At 36.8% G+C, this 17,846-nt stretch overlaps 1 protein-coding gene across 1 annotated transcript in view; it reads left to right on the top strand.

The window, feature by feature from the left end:
* The window catches only part of IPO5 (importin 5), a 58,580-nt gene that overhangs the window by 17,689 nt on the left and 23,045 nt on the right, over nucleotides 1–17,846 (top strand). Inside the window, exons 5-12 of the mRNA XM_059143971.1 lie at nucleotides 4,264–4,344; nucleotides 6,957–7,149; nucleotides 10,014–10,116; nucleotides 11,224–11,320; nucleotides 11,541–11,645; nucleotides 14,161–14,283; nucleotides 14,370–14,490; nucleotides 16,249–16,336. Of these exons, the coding sequence (XP_058999954.1) occupies nucleotides 4,264–4,344; nucleotides 6,957–7,149; nucleotides 10,014–10,116; nucleotides 11,224–11,320; nucleotides 11,541–11,645; nucleotides 14,161–14,283; nucleotides 14,370–14,490; nucleotides 16,249–16,336 (911 nt within the window). The remainder of the gene's footprint in view (nucleotides 1–4,263; nucleotides 4,345–6,956; nucleotides 7,150–10,013; nucleotides 10,117–11,223; nucleotides 11,321–11,540; nucleotides 11,646–14,160; nucleotides 14,284–14,369; nucleotides 14,491–16,248; nucleotides 16,337–17,846) is intronic.

Raw genomic sequence — 17,846 nt, 5'->3', positions numbered from 1 at the left:
GGACATTAGATTCCCAGTGTCGTCTTAAAAATAGGAATACATATCTTTTCAGTCTTTGCTGATTTACTTGTGGAATACTTAAAAGTAGCGTTTGTCCTTGGAACTAATGTGCATTGATTAGTTGCATCAATTTGCACTCCTATCAGAGGGATGTGATGATCCTATAAAACCATTTTAATGCATTCTGCTAACTCTGGAGGTAATTTTTCACCAAAATAAGTTCTTAATCCTAACCCATAATGGAAATTGCCATGTGTTACAAAGCAGAACAGCATTGTAATTAGTAAGCGAGTTTAATTCTCCCTCTTCCCTCCAGTTGCTTAAGTCTCTATTGTCAAGCCTAGTGGGGAATCTCTCTTCTATTGAACTTAATACCAGTGTCTGGTTCAGCTTGAATTCCAATTGGTGCCTGTTGTAAATCTTTTATCACTTCCATCACTTTGGGGATAGTTAGCAGCATTCAGCACATTTTCTCATAAAGAACAGTTGAAAAGTACAGTTGACCCTTGAACAACTCAGAGGTTCGGACACTGGCTCACATACCCCCAACTCCCCAGAAACTTAACCAATAGCCTCCTGTTGACTAGAAGCCTTACCAGTAACATAAACAGCCAATTAACACATATTTTGAATGTTATACATACTATGTACTACATTTTTACAAGAAGCTAAGCTAGAGAAAAGACAATTATGAGAAAAATCATGAGAAGATACATTTCAGTACTATACTGCATTCATTTAAAAAAGTCCATGTATAAGTGGACCCGTGCAGTTCAAACCCATTTTGTTCAAGGGTCAACTATACTGTTAGTCTCTATTTTTACTTTTTTTAGACTCTATTTTACTTTGTGTATCCTGGAAACATTAATATGTAAATTAGGCATTATAAAGTATAATATTTATTTGACACCCCAAAAAAGATAAATGTTAAAGGGGTAGTTTCCTGGTCTCACATAACACAAAGCTGGACTGGAAGTAGAGCTTCTTAAGAAAGGAAAACATTTGAAAAATAAATTAGCTGCATATAATATTTTCATACCTCTTTTTTTGCCTTATGAAATGAGCTGTTTATAAGTAATCAAACTAAATTGAGTATTACAGTCTGATATAGCAAATACAGGAATTTTTTTTTTTAACTAAAGAATTGGCAAACAGTCAGTAGATATCTTTGTAATTTACTCAGTCAAAATAAAAATACTTAGTTGACACAAATACCAAACTGTTGAGTAAGGTGACTTATTTTATATTCAGATGTGAAATCAAGTACAGTAGAAGACTTTTATTGTGATATATTAAAAACATTAAAGGTCTTCAAAACTTTTTTTTTTTTTCCCCATTTATTTGACAGACAGAGATCACAAGTTGGCAGAGAGGCAGGCAGAGAGAGAGGAAGGGGAGCAGGCTCACTGCTCTCCGCCCGATGCAGGGCTTGATCCCAGAACCCTGGGATCACGACCTGAGCCAAAGGCAGAGACTTTAACCTGTTGAGCCACCCAGGCGCCCCTCTCTTTAAAACTTTTGAAAGTTTTTAAAACATCCATTGTATAAACCATTTGGTGGGCTTTATATTTTCTGTTAAATCTTCAAGGATTTTTTTTTCTTTAACTTTACAAAACATGTTTCTGATGCTTGAAGAAAATGATTCTAATGCCCCTAAGTCTCAAAACACAATAACATGAATAAACAATTAAATAAGTAGTTGACAGATAATACAAAGTTGAATGTCCATGGCATTCATGATGAAACATTTTTATGTGACATAAGCTTAAGTATTTTTTATTAATCATATGCATGGATTTTACATTCTTATTTTCTCCATTGACTTTGTTTTTGATTGATTCTAATACAGAACTTCATTAATGAGATTTTAATTGAAGGAAGACAACATATTAAAAAATGTACTTGATTTTTGAGGAACCAGGGTGTTTACTAGGTAAAAGTTGTACTAGGTGAAACTTGTCCCATGTCCCAGGCTCATGATAAATATTTATGGAATGAGTGAGATAAGTACTTACTAACATTTCTTTTTTGTGGGCAGGAAGGGGGAGGTGAAATCTGCTTTACAGTGTCTGATTGCTCATGGTGAAATCAGATGGAATTGAAATTTTGTTTGCCATGACATTGGCAACATTAACTGAACCTGCTTGGCCTAGGAATATTCTTAGAAAGAATAGTTGTATTTTTATATAGTCTTTATATATATGTTCTTTGTTTTTGCTGCACTCCAGTGTGGTAGGTGCTAGGAATACAAGGAGAAAAAGATACCATCCTTGTTTTGGTGGAACTCAGCCTACTTTGGCTAATAACTTGATTTTAAGGCTGTGTTCTTTTTGCCAGACTATTATCCTTGACCAGTGTTACGGTGTAAATGTAATACTATGTCTGGATTGCCACAGAGGAACAGAACAAATGGGGAGAACCCTGTCTCAGGAGTCAGATGCCACTCATACTAAACTCTTCTCCTTTGACTTCTAATTCTTTATGGAATAGAGTTTAGTATTTGACTTATTGTTTATAAGTGTCTATTAAAATTAGCATAGTACAACTGTCAAATCAATAGTCCCAGCTGGGCAAGGTTTTCTGAGAGTGATATCCTAGTAAAGCATTTTTTCCCTGAAACTTGATTTAGACCACTGGAAATTAAAGTGTTAAACATTTATAGCATCTGTAGTGCATGGGGGCTAGGCTAGGTACAAAGACTAAAAAGGCATTTTTATTGTACTGTGAGAGACCATGTTTAAATGGAAAGGCTATAACCGGTCTTTCAGTTGCATTCGTAAAGATTAGGTGAGAAACCTCGAGGCACATAGCCATTTTTGCAATCATCTTATGAATATCTCTACATAAATTACCTCATTTGTGTATACATAAATTCAGACCATCTCCTTAGCTGCAAATGGTTGTCACAGTTCTTAGCGTTGTTGCATTCCTGTGTGCCTATGTACTTGAAAAGAACTTGAGGTTATCAGAAGATAATGAAATCTTTCCCCTGCACGTATTCTTCGGATTGAGATATGTTTGAGAAGTTTGAGAACTGTGTAGCACACTGCATAAATAGAACTGGTTGGTTGGTGGAGTCAGACGGACCCCCAGGAGTGAAACCCAGAAAGAGCGAGCATTCAGTACCAGTACCGCTGGCCTCAGAAAACCAGAGTTCTTTCTAATGCTTATTGTATGTGACCTTTGGCAGGTCATTTCACTTCTGAGCCTTTATTTCCTTATTTGTCACTATCTCAGAGATGCCAAAGAGTACTTAAAAAAAGTTATAATAAGGTAGATGTGGATTCAGGGAGACCCTTTGTTCCCTCCCTTGTCCTTGTCACTTCTGTCCAGAGAAACCAGGTGGGTTATGGGGTGGTGGTTCTCAGAGAGCAGGCAAGGTAAGCGTCTTCTTGGGGAAAACGATTCCAAGTATATTTCAGAGAATGATGTATTTTCCACAGTAAAAGACTGCTATTGTTGGAATTATACGTGCATGTAAATCTATACTTCAACTTTTATAGAAAATGCATATCTTATATTTTGATCCAGTTTGACGATCATCTTTTGATTGGTGTCAACTTTTTATTGTTAACCAATGTGTTCTCATTTTACATTATTCACGGAGAAGGAACGAAGTGCCCTAATTCTCAAAACCTAGACTTCTAGATAATTATTAAAATGATATTAAAGAAATTATAATAAAGTCTCCTGGCCATGTTCATTTATTTATGTATATAAGTTTTAGTATAATCTTTGCTTGAAAGAAAAATTAGCATAAAGAATTTGAATGCTTTCTTTCCCTTTCTTGGACTTCCTTCATCTGAGATATCTCTCTGGTGGTTGTTAAGTAGTGCTAACTTGAACCATTCTATATCATCTGATCTAGAAAATGATGACAAGATAAGTAGTTTTCCATGATGTAAAGGGATATTAGGTGAGCCCTTAGTTAACTGTATGGTAGCTCAGGTCACATTTAAGAATTTTTTGGCCCTCTTTTGCCTTAAGTTCTGTTCATCAGAGAAGCAAAAGTTTGGAAGTTGTGCACATACATGAGAAAAATTTAAGAGCTGAAGGTGGAAGGGAGCTTGAAAGTCACTCTCTAGACATCCTTTTTTTCCGCTGAATTGTATGTTGTGTCTCACGGGGGAGTTTTACCACCAGACCTAGATGACATGGTTTCTTGTGCATGGACCTTGCCCATTCTTCACTGCACTTCTTTTCACTCATGTGCTTATGACATTTTTTAACATATTCTAACCTTAAACTTTTTTTTTCCTGTAGGAAACCTATGAGAATATCCCAGGCCAGTCAAAGATCACATTCCTCTTACAAGCCATCAGAAATACAACAGCTGCTGAGGAGGTATACTTGAGTATTTGAGAGTATGACATTCTAACAAAACTAGTTGGGTATTAGATGGTGGTCTGTGGGTAATGAGAACTGTTGTTGACTGCATAGATGTTACCAGAACATTGAACTTAGTATTTGCTAGAAGCTATTTTCCAGTTAGAGTTTTCTTTGAGTACCCTCTATTAAGAATGAAATTTCTTTTTTCTGTGTCAAATGATGTGTTCAGGACACTTTAAGTTAATGGTTTTCAAATAATTACATAAAAATATATTAAATTTAAGTGATATCTGTAGCTGTAGAAAAAAATTTTTCTTCCATGAAACAATTCATTCTAAAGGAGGAAATTAATTCATTTGGTGTTTTAATGTGTTGCCAGATGTTTCTAAGAAAATATGTATTATGTGTCTTAAAAATTTTTATGCTTATAGTCATCTCTAGGTAGTAAAGAGTATGTGCTAAAGATGTTTAGGGACAGAGACACTTTGTTGAATCCTTTTTAAATCACGGTTTTTAGCAAGGACCTTGTTACTCTACCAAATTCAGATTTACTGTTTCTTACTGCTTTCCTATGTTTAGCAGCGGATTTTTTTTTTCCTTTCCAGAAGTAATACTCTTATATATATTAAATGTTAAATGAATATTTTCTTTATTTTGGAAAAGGTATCAAAATACCCCAAGTCTAGAAAACCAATCCCACCTATGAAACATGGGATTGAGAATTTGTAAAGTGAGGAAAGCCCGGCCGGCTCAGTTCATGGAGCATACAACTCTGGATCTTAGGGATCATGAGTTAGAGCCCCACACGGGGCACAGAGATGATTTTTTTTTTTTTTAAGTTAATTTGTATAGTGAAGCTTATTTACTAATATTAAAGCATGAGGGAAATGGAAGTCATACTAAACTTCCACATAGTATTACACCTGACTTCTTATGGTCACTTAGTTTAAATTGGCAGTTTGATGTTCTTTGGTGAAAACAGTATAAAGTGCTCTAGTCTCTAAAAATAGCTGACAGAAGGCACTTCTTCATTTTTATAATAGATTCTTTAATTTAAATATGAAGAACAAATGTAAAGTAACATCTTTAAAAACAGTTGGCTATTTTAATTGTTAAAGATTGAATCAAGTTGGTTGTGAAACTTTTTTTTTTTTAGGATTTTATTTGAGAGAGAGCGCGCTCAGAGAGAGGGCGTGGATAGGGAAGAGGGGAAGGGGGAGAGGGTGAAGCAGACTCCCCACTGAGCCCAATGTGGGGCTGGGTCCCAGGACCTGAGATCTGATGTCAGCTGAAGGCAGACACGTAACCAACTGAGCCACCCAGGCACCCGCTATGAAACAAATTTTAAAGCCAAGAATAAATACTACTAAAAACTATCGAATTTTATTTTAAAAAACATATATTGAACCCTTTTTAAATCTTGATTTGATTTAGGAATTAGATGATTGTGAACTAGCCTCAGGATCTTGATTGTGGCTTCATAGTTGTCAATGTAAGTGTGAGAACTGCATAAACTTGAACTACTTTTACAAGGATTTTAACCACTTTGAATCCTTTCTAGAGCATTAAAGATTTCTTTAAAAGTTTGTTCTTTGCCAAAAGTAATAAGGTAAAAAGATTCAGTGAAAAATGACTTGAGAAAAAAATTGGCACATTTTATTTGTGTAGCTTAACTCCTTTTTGTTGGTCACCGTCCCAAACTGATTATAGTGATAATGAGTAGTTGCCATCCAGAAATGAAACAAAAGATGAAAAATTGTGTTTTATAGTTTCAATGGCTTGTTGATTTAATATGATAAAATTTTAAAACGGTATTTATCTTCAAATAATGTAAAGGAATATTATACAGAAAATGCCAAACTTAAATATATTTTACAGATTTTTTTTTTTTTAAGATTTATTTATTTATTTGAACAGACAGAGATTATAAGTAGAGAGGCAGGCAGAGAGAGGAAGGGAAGCAGGCTTCCTGCCGAGCAGGGAGCCCGATGCGGGGCTCTATCCCTGACCCTGGGATCATGACCTGAGCAGAGGCTTTAACCCACTGAGCCACCCAGGCGCCCCAATTTTACAGATTTTTAAATGGGATAAGAATATACACATTGAGATTGATTAGTGCTTTTAGGCACTAGAAACTTACAATGTTTGTTTGCTCGAATGAAGCATAAAGATAAGTGGGTTTGATAGCATGATATCTAAGAGGCTAATGAAAGGGCTGTGATACAGCGAGATAGGCCAGGCTAGGAGTCAGATTAGGTAAACTAGAATGACAGCCAGGTGGAGAAGTAGGTAAGGAGCATCCTAAGGGTATATTAATTTCTTTTTCTTAAAAGAATGTATTAAAAGTAGAAATTAAAGATAGGTTTATCATGGCTAAGAATTTTCCTATTTGTAATCTGTGTTGAGGGATTTTTCCTTAGCTTTGAACAAAAAACAGATTGTGGGTAGCATTTTCTATACAGTAGGCTAATGTGACAAGAGTTTGTGTATTTTCCTAGTTTTTGCTTTTGAAATGAATTGTAAAAATAGAATAGTAAAATACATCAGTGGTGGAGTGAATGTAGTTTGTTGGAAATTTTTTTCTCTCCCAAGACACACAAGTTATTAACCACATGATCCATTTATAGGCTAGACAAATGGCTGCTGTTCTCCTAAGACGTCTTTTGTCCTCTGCGTTTGATGAAGTCTATCCAACTCTTCCTTCTGATGTTCAGACTGCCATCAAGAGTGAACTACTGATGATTATTCAAATGGAAACCCAGTCCAGCATGAGGAAAAAAATTTGTGATATTGCTGCAGAGCTGGCCAGGAATTTAATAGGTGTGTATGTAGATACATTCATTCTTGTATTCTAGATGAAAATGAGTATAGCCTTCTTTTTTTTCTTTTTCTTTTTTTTTTTTTTTCAGTTGAATCTTAAAGGAAGATTCTTAAGTACCTGAGTACGATTTACTCTCTTCGAAATGAGAATGATTATGGATTCTGCATTTAAAGCTAAAAATTACAGATGTTTGTGAAGTACTTGTCTGTTGATCTTCAGAACATCTGTGTGGAGAAAGAATTTTGCAGTTTGCTTAAAAATTGTCAGTTTTATTTCCTCCTTGATCTGTAAAGTTTTGAAAGTACAGTGTAACTTAAACCTACTTTGTAGATTAAACTTGCCAACAGAAGCAAAAATGTGTTGACTCTGGGAGTTTTTGCTATTATATTTGTATATTAATAAATTATGCACATAGGCTATTATACCACTATACTGTGTACTTTATGAAATACTCCCAAAATGTTTTTAAACAGTGAAATAAAAGGAAAATCTCTAAAAATGCATTTTACCAATAATCAAAACCCTTTTGGGTCACACTAAAAATAATAATGTAATTGAATATGCTTTTTTTTTTTCTGACCGATTCAGAGATAGGATTTTTTTTTTTAACTATTCATTTATTTTAGAGACACAGAGTGGGGAGAGGGGAGAGAGAATCTTAAGCAGACTTTGCGCTGAGCACAGAGCCCAAAACAGGGCTTGATTTCATGACCTTGAGATCATGACCTGAGCTGAAACCAAGAGATGCTTAACCAACTGCACCAGCCAGGCACCCCATTCATAGATATGATGTTAAACTCAATTCATTTAGGCAGTCTTTTTAAAGGTTGAAAAGGATACCTCATGAGGATAAGGGCTAAATGGGAGAATATTGTTGGTTGTGCTTATTAGTAAATCACGACTAATATTTTTTTAATTTAATACTTAACTAACATGCAGTGTAGTATTGATTCAGGAGTAGAACTGAGTGATTCATCACTTAAATACAACACCCAGTGCTCATCACAAGTGCCCTCCTTAATACCTATCACCCATCTAGCCTATACCCAGCCCACCTCCCCTCCAGCAACCCTTGGTTTATTGTCTGTGGTTAAGAGTCTCTGTGATTTGCCTCCTTTTATGATTTTATTTTTCTTTTCTTTCTTCTGTGTTCATCTGTTTTGTTTCTTAAGTTCGATGACATTTGGGCTCTTCCCATAATTTGGCGATTGTTGATAGTGCTGTTACAAACATTGAGGTGCACGTGCCCACTTTGAATCCACTTTTTTTTGTATCCTTTGGATAAATACCTAGTAGTGCATTTGCTGGGTATTAGGGTATGACACTAATTTCTTAATCTCCACTACCAATAATGCCAAGTCAGTTGTTCAAGTCAGCTGACTGATATCAGCCAATTCTTAAAAATAGGAAATGTGTTAAATTATTTTAAATAAGTTCAAAACCCCCTGAAACCTTTAAATTTGAATTTTTAAAGTAGCCTAGAAAATCTGTTTTCAAGTTGAAGTGTGCAGATAAGAATTGTGTTAGGTGCACATACCATTTCTAATTCAAAATCACTTAATAATGAAAAGGTTTCCACAGTGTTTCGAAGTATGCTCTCCATAGATTTTTTTTTTAATAGCAATTTCATTCTCCTAGCTCCCAAGCACGATCATTATGTTAAAGGGACTGATTAAGGTTTGTTTTGGTTTTCTTTTTTTTAATGTCAGGTGAGTAGCACATTTGCCATTTCAAAAAAATTCAGAAAATATGTAAGGGAAATTTTTTAAAAAGGAAAAGTGCATATATAAGTCATCTGTAATTTCTACAACTTTTAAAATTCTTTGTGACAGTATAATTTGTGAGTCTTTTAACTAGTACAGATTTTTGTGGTCACTCATTTTTACTACAAATTGCCACAAAAATTCTTTATTTTAAAATCTGGTTTAAAAATAAGCACCTTTTTAGCATGAGTACTGCTCTGGGTCCTGGGATTTCCATTCTTGGATCTTCTCCAGTTTGAAGGTAATATTTACAGTGTTTTGGCTTCAAGATCTTGATACCAAATACTAACTTTGCCCTTTTTTAAAACTCTTTAATAGCAATAGTATATATAAATAAATAAAAACTTTAAAAAACCCCACAAAGGCACCTGGATGACTTAGTTGGTTAAGTATCTGCCTTTGGCTCAGGTCATGATCCCAGGGTTCTGGGATGGAGTCCGCATCGGGCTCCCTGCTGAGGGAATCTGCTTCTCCCTTCTACCTCCCCCAACCCCGACCCCCTCTCACACACCCTATCTCTCTCTCTTGTAAAAATAAATTCTTTTTAAAAATAAACTCTTTAGGGGTGCCTGGGTGGCTCAGTGGGTTGGGCCGCTGCCTTCGGCTCAGGTCATGATCTCAGGGTCCTGGGATCGAGTCCCGCATCGGGCTCTCTGCTCAGCAGGGAGCCTGCTTCTCTCTCTCTCTCTCTCTGCCTGCTCTCCATCTACTTGTGATTTCTCTCTGTCAAATGAATAAATAAAATCTTAAAAAAATAAAAATAAAAAAATAAACTCTTTAATAGCTATAGTGTAAATAAGAGTTAACCAATCAAATAGTCATGGTGCTGCCTTTTCTCCAAATGCTACTCCTTGGAAATAACCACTGTTGATATCTCTTCTTACGTAACCCAAAAACACGGTTGCTTTTTTTATAAGATTAGAATGCCATGTTTATGGTTAAAGAACCTAATTGTATTAGGATTTTTTTTTTTTTTTAATGTAGAGCATGTGACATTTTCTACTGCTACATACTTTGAGGCTTATAAAATGAAAAGAATAACCCTTCATTTTTTGAAGTTTTGACTTCTACACTTCGTGCCTTGATTTCTTTACTTTTAGATGAGGATGGCAACAATCAGTGGCCTGAAGGTTTGAAGTTCCTTTTTGATTCAGTGAGCTCTCAAAATATGGGACTGCGGGAAGCTGCCCTTCACATTTTCTGGTACATACATTTATCTTAATGTCCTGAGAAATTGAATGTCATGAATGTGCAAAACACATTTTAATGGATTGTTCTAGTCTGACTTTTTAGACTTAAATAATGCCTTTAGGTGAACTTGGTATTTGTGTTGGAAGTAAAATTGATTAAAAAAAAAAAAAGCTTTTAATTTCATTTTATAATCCTTTTTTGTACACAAGGGTTCTCTGCAGTTTTTTAAAAAATCCTTTGCCTTTTATGATTCCAAGAAAGATATTTTCTTCTTTATTTGGAGATTGACACAGTATACTAGGATAAATATATCTTTTAAAAAGCCATTTGAATGATGAAATCTTGAAGAAAAAAGAAAAGGCTGGTGAATCCCCATTGTTTTCTGGATCTTCTATAGCCAAACTTTACACAGTGTTTTAATAAACTTCTGTATACTTATAAGCAAATGGTCAAAGTTGAGAATTATGATTATCTGCACTAAGAAAAAATATGTCCATGTTATACAGTTCTGTGGTAAAAATTAATTAGATTTATAACTTTCCAAGATATGTACATTTTTAAAAATGAGATCTGTCTTGAACATCAGAAAAGGATAAGGGTAGATACTCCACCATTTTCTACCTCAGTTTTCAGATGTATCTCACCTGTATTGGTAATCTAGAGTACAGAATTAATTGAAAGTATTCATTGTAATTGCTAACCACAGTTGCAGTAGAACAGAACTTGGACTACCTGGATTACCGACCGAGTCTAGGAGCAGATTGTCAGGCAGCACGGTTACTGCAGCTATCATCTGAAACCTTGTACTTGCTTTTGTCCCGTCCTGTACTCCAGGTCACCTTCCTACGGAAGCAGAGTGATAAGGATAAAGCATGGGGCTGGGATTGGCTCCTGATAGCATGTGAGCGCCCAGCTTGCCCCTGCTGTCAGTCTAATCCTCTCCACTCTGTTGCCTTTCGCCCAACCCCAAAAGAGGATTGCTTGGAGGATGGGCAGATGATGTTCATCCTTGTAGGTTAATGCACCCTTGGGTCAGGCTGTTGTTTAAGGTTAGATTAGAGCATTAGATGCTCTAGCTGATGCTTCACTAAAATATAATGTCATTTGGATCTTTTTTAGGAATTTTCCTGGAATTTTTGGGAACCAACAGCAGCACTATTTAGATGTTATCAAACGGATGTTAGTTCAGTGTATGCAAGATCAGGAACATCCATCGGTAAAGAATTTCAATTCCATTAATATTAACACCAAATTTAATAGAACATTTAACTTGGGGAGGAAATGTATATATTTGGTGATTATCTTTAGTTTTAATACTTCAAAATATAAATACTAGTTTTACTGATGAAGAAAAATTTCATCTTGAGTAAGAAATCTTGAACCTGCATCCATCAAAAATTTCGCACGTTTGACCTGTTTTACCGTCTTCATTTTAGATCAGGACATTATCTGCGAGAGCGACAGCTGCGTTTATCCTCGCAAATGAGCATAACGTTGCCCTGTTCAAACATTTTGCAGACTTGTTACCTGGATTCCTACAGGTAGGAAAACAGTACAAACGAGTGATAGTTGTATCCTACTGGTTTTCTGTAGTTGAAGGTCCCATCAGAGTTCTCTGTTGTATTCATTTATTCAGTATGTTGGTTGCCTACTGTGTGCTGACACTGGACGTTAGGGATTCAGCAGTGAACAAAACATGCAAGCCTCTGTCCCCACTGAACTCTGATCTCCTGCCTTTCATAGACTCTTGGTCTTTTAAAATATTTAGGATTTCAAATTTTTCCAGAACGTAAATGATAAAAGCAATTTATGGCTATTGAATATATAACCACATAAGTTATTACCATAGGATCAGCCAAATAACCCATGAAACTTAATGCCCATTTGACAGAAGGAGAAGCTAAAGAGGAGAGGGTAAGAAACTTGCCCAAAATCACAGTGTTGGTAAGTGACGGAAATGTGATCCAAACCCTAACTGGACAGTAGTCCTTACTCTTAAGCCCAGGACTTGAAATGGTTTGTACTATAAAGTGAACAGATTATGGTTAATTGTCAGTATTGGATTCCAAAGGTGTTAACTAATTTAGGGATACTTTTCTGCCTTAATCAGAAAGTAAAAGAACACTGTATAAGTTAGAGCAACTTGTTAGACCCATATTTTGTAATAACTGCATCTTCGATTTTGAAATGCATAGGTGACATGCTTATGTACACATAGTTTTAAAAATACAAATATATTGCCCTAAGTTAACACAAAGAAGAAGTAAAAAGAAAAGAATAAACTGAAATGGCATGCTTTTCAATCTATAAATGGTAGGGCATGGCTACAACAAAAGACATAGACTCGGTGATTTTTAATTGACATATACAAACATGGTGGCTAAACATGTGGACTGACAGATACAATTGACAAGGCAAACACTGTGAATGCAGTTAGTATTGATGATTTGATTTCCAGAAATGGTAAAAATCTGGACAAAACGAAATATGTATCCATTCTTAATTTATATAGAATTTGCACTTCCAGGTGGGGGAAATCATGGTACATTAAAAGCAGACAAAAAATAATTTGTGAGTTAGGTTTTAGGTTCAGATCATTATAAATGAGTTTTTCAGTTTTAGAAGTATCTGACTTTTATTGTCTTGTGAGTTCCTCGGGAGCATTTGTGTCACAGATGTGGGCTATCTAGAAACCCGGACTTTGCCCTTCCTCAGTCGTTGTGACAACCAAGAAAAGTGGGAGAAATAGTGTCCCCCTTGAGGACACTGGGTTAGAGAGGATTTGGAGGAGTTAAAACTGAAAAGACCTGTATGTATTCTGCGTATTCCAGAGTAATTTTGCTGGGTCCAGTAGAAACTTCTCCCTGTGCTGTCAAACTGAAGATAGTTTGGGTCAATGACAAACATGAACTTTTCCATTCTGTTTTAGTGGTTTACTACCTAAAAAATTGGGGAGTTACTCACTGCTTAAGTCTAATCTCATATTTTTCTTCTCCTGAATTTAGAGTAAGTTAAAATGTTAGCCAAAACTTCTAGGAGTTGTCACTCTGAAATAGGCAATGGTACATACAAATGTACTCTTTTTTTTTTTTTTTTTTTTTTTAAGACCTGATGCAGGGCTCGATCCCAGGACCCTGGGATCATGACCTGGGCCAAAAGCAGAGGCTTTTTTTTTTTAAGATTTTATTTCTTTATTTGACAGAGAGAAATCACAAGTAGGCAGAGAGGCAGGCAGAGAGAGAGAGGAGGAAGCAGGCTCCCTGCTGAGCAGAGAGACCGATGCGGGACTCGATCCCAGGACCCTGAGATCATGACCCGAGCCGAAGGCAGCGGCTTAACCACTGAGCCACCCAGGCGCCCAAAAGCAGAGGCTTTAACCCGCTGAGTCACTCAGGCACCTCCATACAAATGTACTCTTAAATACCACAGTGAGCTAACTTGATGTCAAAGAGAAATAAACTGAGTAATATTGGACACTTTTTTTTTTTTTTTCAATTTTATTAAGTTGTCAGAGATAGAGCACAGGCAGGGGGAACAGCAGGCAGAGGGAGAGGGACAAGGAAGCTCCCTGCTGAGGAAGGACCGGGATGTGGGACTCGATCCCAGGACTCTGGAATCATGACCTGAACCGAAGGGAGACGCTTAACCGACTGAGCCACTCAGGTGTCCCTGGACACATTAAATGTACCATACATAAGGTCTAGTATTTACTGCATGTCTGAAAAAGACAAGGATTTGGATATTGGAGGGACAGAGGAAAGGGATTCTTTATGGTCATGAAAAGAATTCCTTGACAGCCTTAAGCTTATTGTGCTAGTTACTATAATTCTGACTTGGATTTAAATATTTGTATGTTTCCAGTTAATTTTAGTCAAAAGGAAGGTATACATGTGGCTGTGAATTTGCTTCTATAGATTCCTAAGTTGTTATTTAGTGAAAATGCTCTTCAGTAATATTATTCTGTTGTCTGCATCTTAACCAATGTTTTGACAGAGAGGCATCATATCTATAAAGTGACTCTTGGACATAGACCTTTTTTCTTTTCATTTTTTCCAGGCGGTGAATGACTCGTGCTACCAGAATGACGATTCAGTCCTCAAATCCCTTGTTGAGATTGCAGATACCGTTCCAAAGTATTTGCGTCCTCATTTAGAAGCTACTTTACAGCTAAGTCTAAAGGTAAATTTGGTATTTTGGTAAATGATCTGTTTATTCTTCTTAGTAATCTAAACTATTAAACACATACAAATACATCTTCTCTGTAGTTGTGTGGAGACACCAGCCTCAATAATATGCAACGCCAGCTTGCCCTTGAGGTAATCGTGACCCTATCTGAGACTGCAGCTGCTATGTTAAGAAAACATACCAACATTGTTGCACAGACCAGTAAGTCAAAGGTCTTTAAATAATTTGTGTTAAAAGTAGAAAAATTGTTGGATGAACTTGCTGAGAGTTGTGTAAACTCACAGCTTTGCTGAGAATGTAATGAATGTTCTTTTACTATCAGATGAAAGTGGAGAAACGTCTTTTTGTACGTATTTATGTGCATGGACCCAGCACGGTGGCTGTGCTGCAGATATTCTGAAATCCCAGTGTTGTAGGCATGACTTGTGATACCTGGAAATCAATCAGAAAATGTGGAAGACTTTTATGGGAGAAATTGGGTAACATGTTGAAAGACCGATAGGAGAACTAAATATCAGTTCTCCTCAAACTTATGTATAACCTGTTACAGTTTCAGTCAAAATCCAGTGAAGTTGGTCATAAGGTTGATCCTGAAATTCATGTAAAATAGTATAGGTCCTGAAGTAGCCAAGACAATTTACAGGAGCAAAGTAGAGATCTAGCCTTCTCACCTATGACTATGTAGAAATTGTTGGTTATAAAGGGAGACAAATGGGTCGTAGGAAGCAGATGGATCTACGAGTGGATCCGTTCACCTGGAAATACAGCGGACTCTCAAAGATAGTTGACTAAAGGCCATTCTGTGGCAAAAATCTATCCCAACCTCAGATACCCTATAAAAACCAATTTGGGGTTGATTAAATATCTAAATGATAAATACTCTTTAAAAGTAAAGCTTGAGAGTAGAGAAAGTTGTTTTGTTTTTTAAGAGTGACTCACAAGCCATAGATGCAAACATTGCTAAATTTGTGAATACTAAAACAGTTTTTTGACCAAATATACCGTAAGTGAAAACAGGATAAGTTGCACAGACTTCAGCAAGTTCAGATCTGTAGCAAACAGGCAACGCAGCAGGTAGGAACCAGAAATTCATAAGGGAGGAATTGGAACGAGCTAATGAGGGCTGCTCAGTGTCAGTAAACACCAGTGCAGTTGGGGTGTCCCAAGTTGCCACAAAGTTCAACAGTTACCAACTGTTGATGAAAGGTGTGGAGCAGAGGACTCTTACAGCTCCAGAGCATCTCACACATGGTCATGAAATAAGACAGGTGTTCTTTCAGACTTCTGGAGCAGTGCACGCTTATGCAACCACTATACTGAACAGTTAATCTTTCTTATTAATATTGAAGATACCTGGAACAATTTCATGCCCTGAAGTCAAACTTGTCAAGGATGTGTGAACAGTAATCTCATCAAAGCAAATTTTGTAATAGGGAGAAAATTAGAAACAACTAAAATACCAATTAGTAGAGTAGTGTGTTTATGTAATAGAACACCATGAAGGAATGAAGTTGAAATCCATGTGTGTTGAGAAGAAAACAGATTGCCCAAGGATACATGTAATATGGTATTATTTATTGTGTAAAAATTAAAAGCTTGAGCTAGTCCTGTATTTTGTATACAGAGAAATCTGTAGTTCAAGTGTAAAAACACCTGGGAATGAGGCATAGATTTTAGGCAGTGCTACCCTCTGGTGATAAAGGAAAGAATATAATAGTATCTGGGAAGTTTGACTTTTATTTTTAATGTTACTTCTTAAGCAGAACAAGATCTAAAGCAAATGTGGCAAAAGGGTAAAAAATTAACAAACCAGATGTTGAGGGCATAGGCAAATAATTTTTCTGTCTTAGAGACAAAGTAAACCCTTTGGTTTTTATTTAAAATTCTTGTTCGTAAGCAGTGATACTGATAAAATAAAAAAGCCACAGTATTTGGGTATGAAATGATGATTTGCTTTAGTTCCTCAGATGTTAGCGATGATGGTTGACCTCGAAGAGGATGAGGATTGGGCAAATGCAGATGAGCTGGAAGATGATGACTTTGACAGGTAAATTGCGCGTGCCGGACGCTTTGTTGGAGGCACCCTTGGCGAAATGGAGTGAGTACAGCTTACAGCAAGAGTTTGGGGTTCTAGGGCCCATCTCTTCCTGCTGCATTCTGTAATCTAAAGTTAAACTTATGTTTGGAAACTGGGACACTTGGGTTTGTTTTTGTTTTTGTTTTTAATTGAGATTTTATTTGAGAGAAAGCATGAGATGGGGGAGGGTCAGAGGAAGAAGCAGACTCCCCACTGAACGGAGAGCCCAATGTAGGACTCTCTTCTGGGATTCCAGAGTTTCCACTTGAGCCGAAGGATCATGACGCTTAACCGATTGAGCCACGTGGGCACCTGACACTTCGGCTTTGTGTCAGATTCTTTAAATATTTTTAATAAAGTAGATAATCTTTTCCACCCCATCTTACTCTAAGTTTTCAATGTTTTTTTTTAGTGTAAGAGTATCTTAAAGTATGTGTAAAGAAGCTTTATTGTGAAAAATGCTTTTATATGTGTAGACCTCACTTAAAATAGTTGTTTCCACACAGTTCCTGGCAAAATGCTCTGATTTCCCAATTTCGCACAAGTTAACCTTAGGCTAGAGAGGAGACAGTGGTGGCAAGATTTGTACTCCAAGGTACAGTGACACCGGAGCTACTTTTTAACTTACTCAGATTTAAGAGGCTGTCATGGATACAGATTCCTATGGCAGAGACCGCCAGAATCTAAGTCACTGCCCAGTGGTGTTGATGGTCTCCTCTTAAATGCGAATGCAGCATTACCTTCATGGATTCTTTCAGTGGCCCTAAAGGTCCATTCTCAGGTAGATTCAGAAATGGAGGGGCGAGGTTGAGTGATCTCTCCGGGTTTTGTTTAGCCAGTCTGTAGACTGGGGTTTCATACCATTTCTCTTACTCTTTCCAGTGCGTCATACTATCTCTCTCTCTTAAAGAGAACCGAGGGGCGCATGGGTGGCTCAGTGGGTTAAGCCTCTGCCTTTGGCTCAGGTCATGATCTCAGGGTCCTGGGATCTAGCCCCGCCATCGGGCTCTCTGCTCAGCCAGGAGCCTGCTTTCCCCTCTCACTCTGCCTGCCTCTCTGCCTACTTGTGATCTCTCTCTCTCAAATAAATAAATGAATAATCTTTAAAAAAAAAAAAACAAAAAACAAAAAGGGCGCCTGGGTGGCTCAGTGGGTTAAGCCGCTGCCTTTGGCTCAGGTCATGATCTCAGGGTCCTGGGATCAAGTCCTGCATCAGGCTCTCTGCTCAGCAGGGAGCCTGCTTCCTCCTCTCTCTCTCTCTGCCTACTTGTGATCTCTCTCTGTCAAATAAATAAAATCTTTATTAAAAAAAAAAAAAAAAAAAAGAATCGAAAGTATTCCCCTGAAAGGCTGGTAGTTGGTATAAGCTACTGTAACAGGTATTAGGTAAAATTAAAGACATTTGCCTTACAGAATATACAGTGTGTTTTGCGGCTAGTCCCATGGTTAGAAGTGCCTACTCTGGTTGGAATGCTGTTTT

Source organism: Mustela lutreola, chromosome 13 (assembly GCF_030435805.1).
Source record: "Mustela lutreola isolate mMusLut2 chromosome 13, mMusLut2.pri, whole genome shotgun sequence".
Lineage (NCBI taxonomy): Eukaryota > Metazoa > Chordata > Mammalia > Carnivora > Mustelidae > Mustela > Mustela lutreola.
This window is presented reverse-complemented; position numbering and strand designations above follow the sequence as displayed.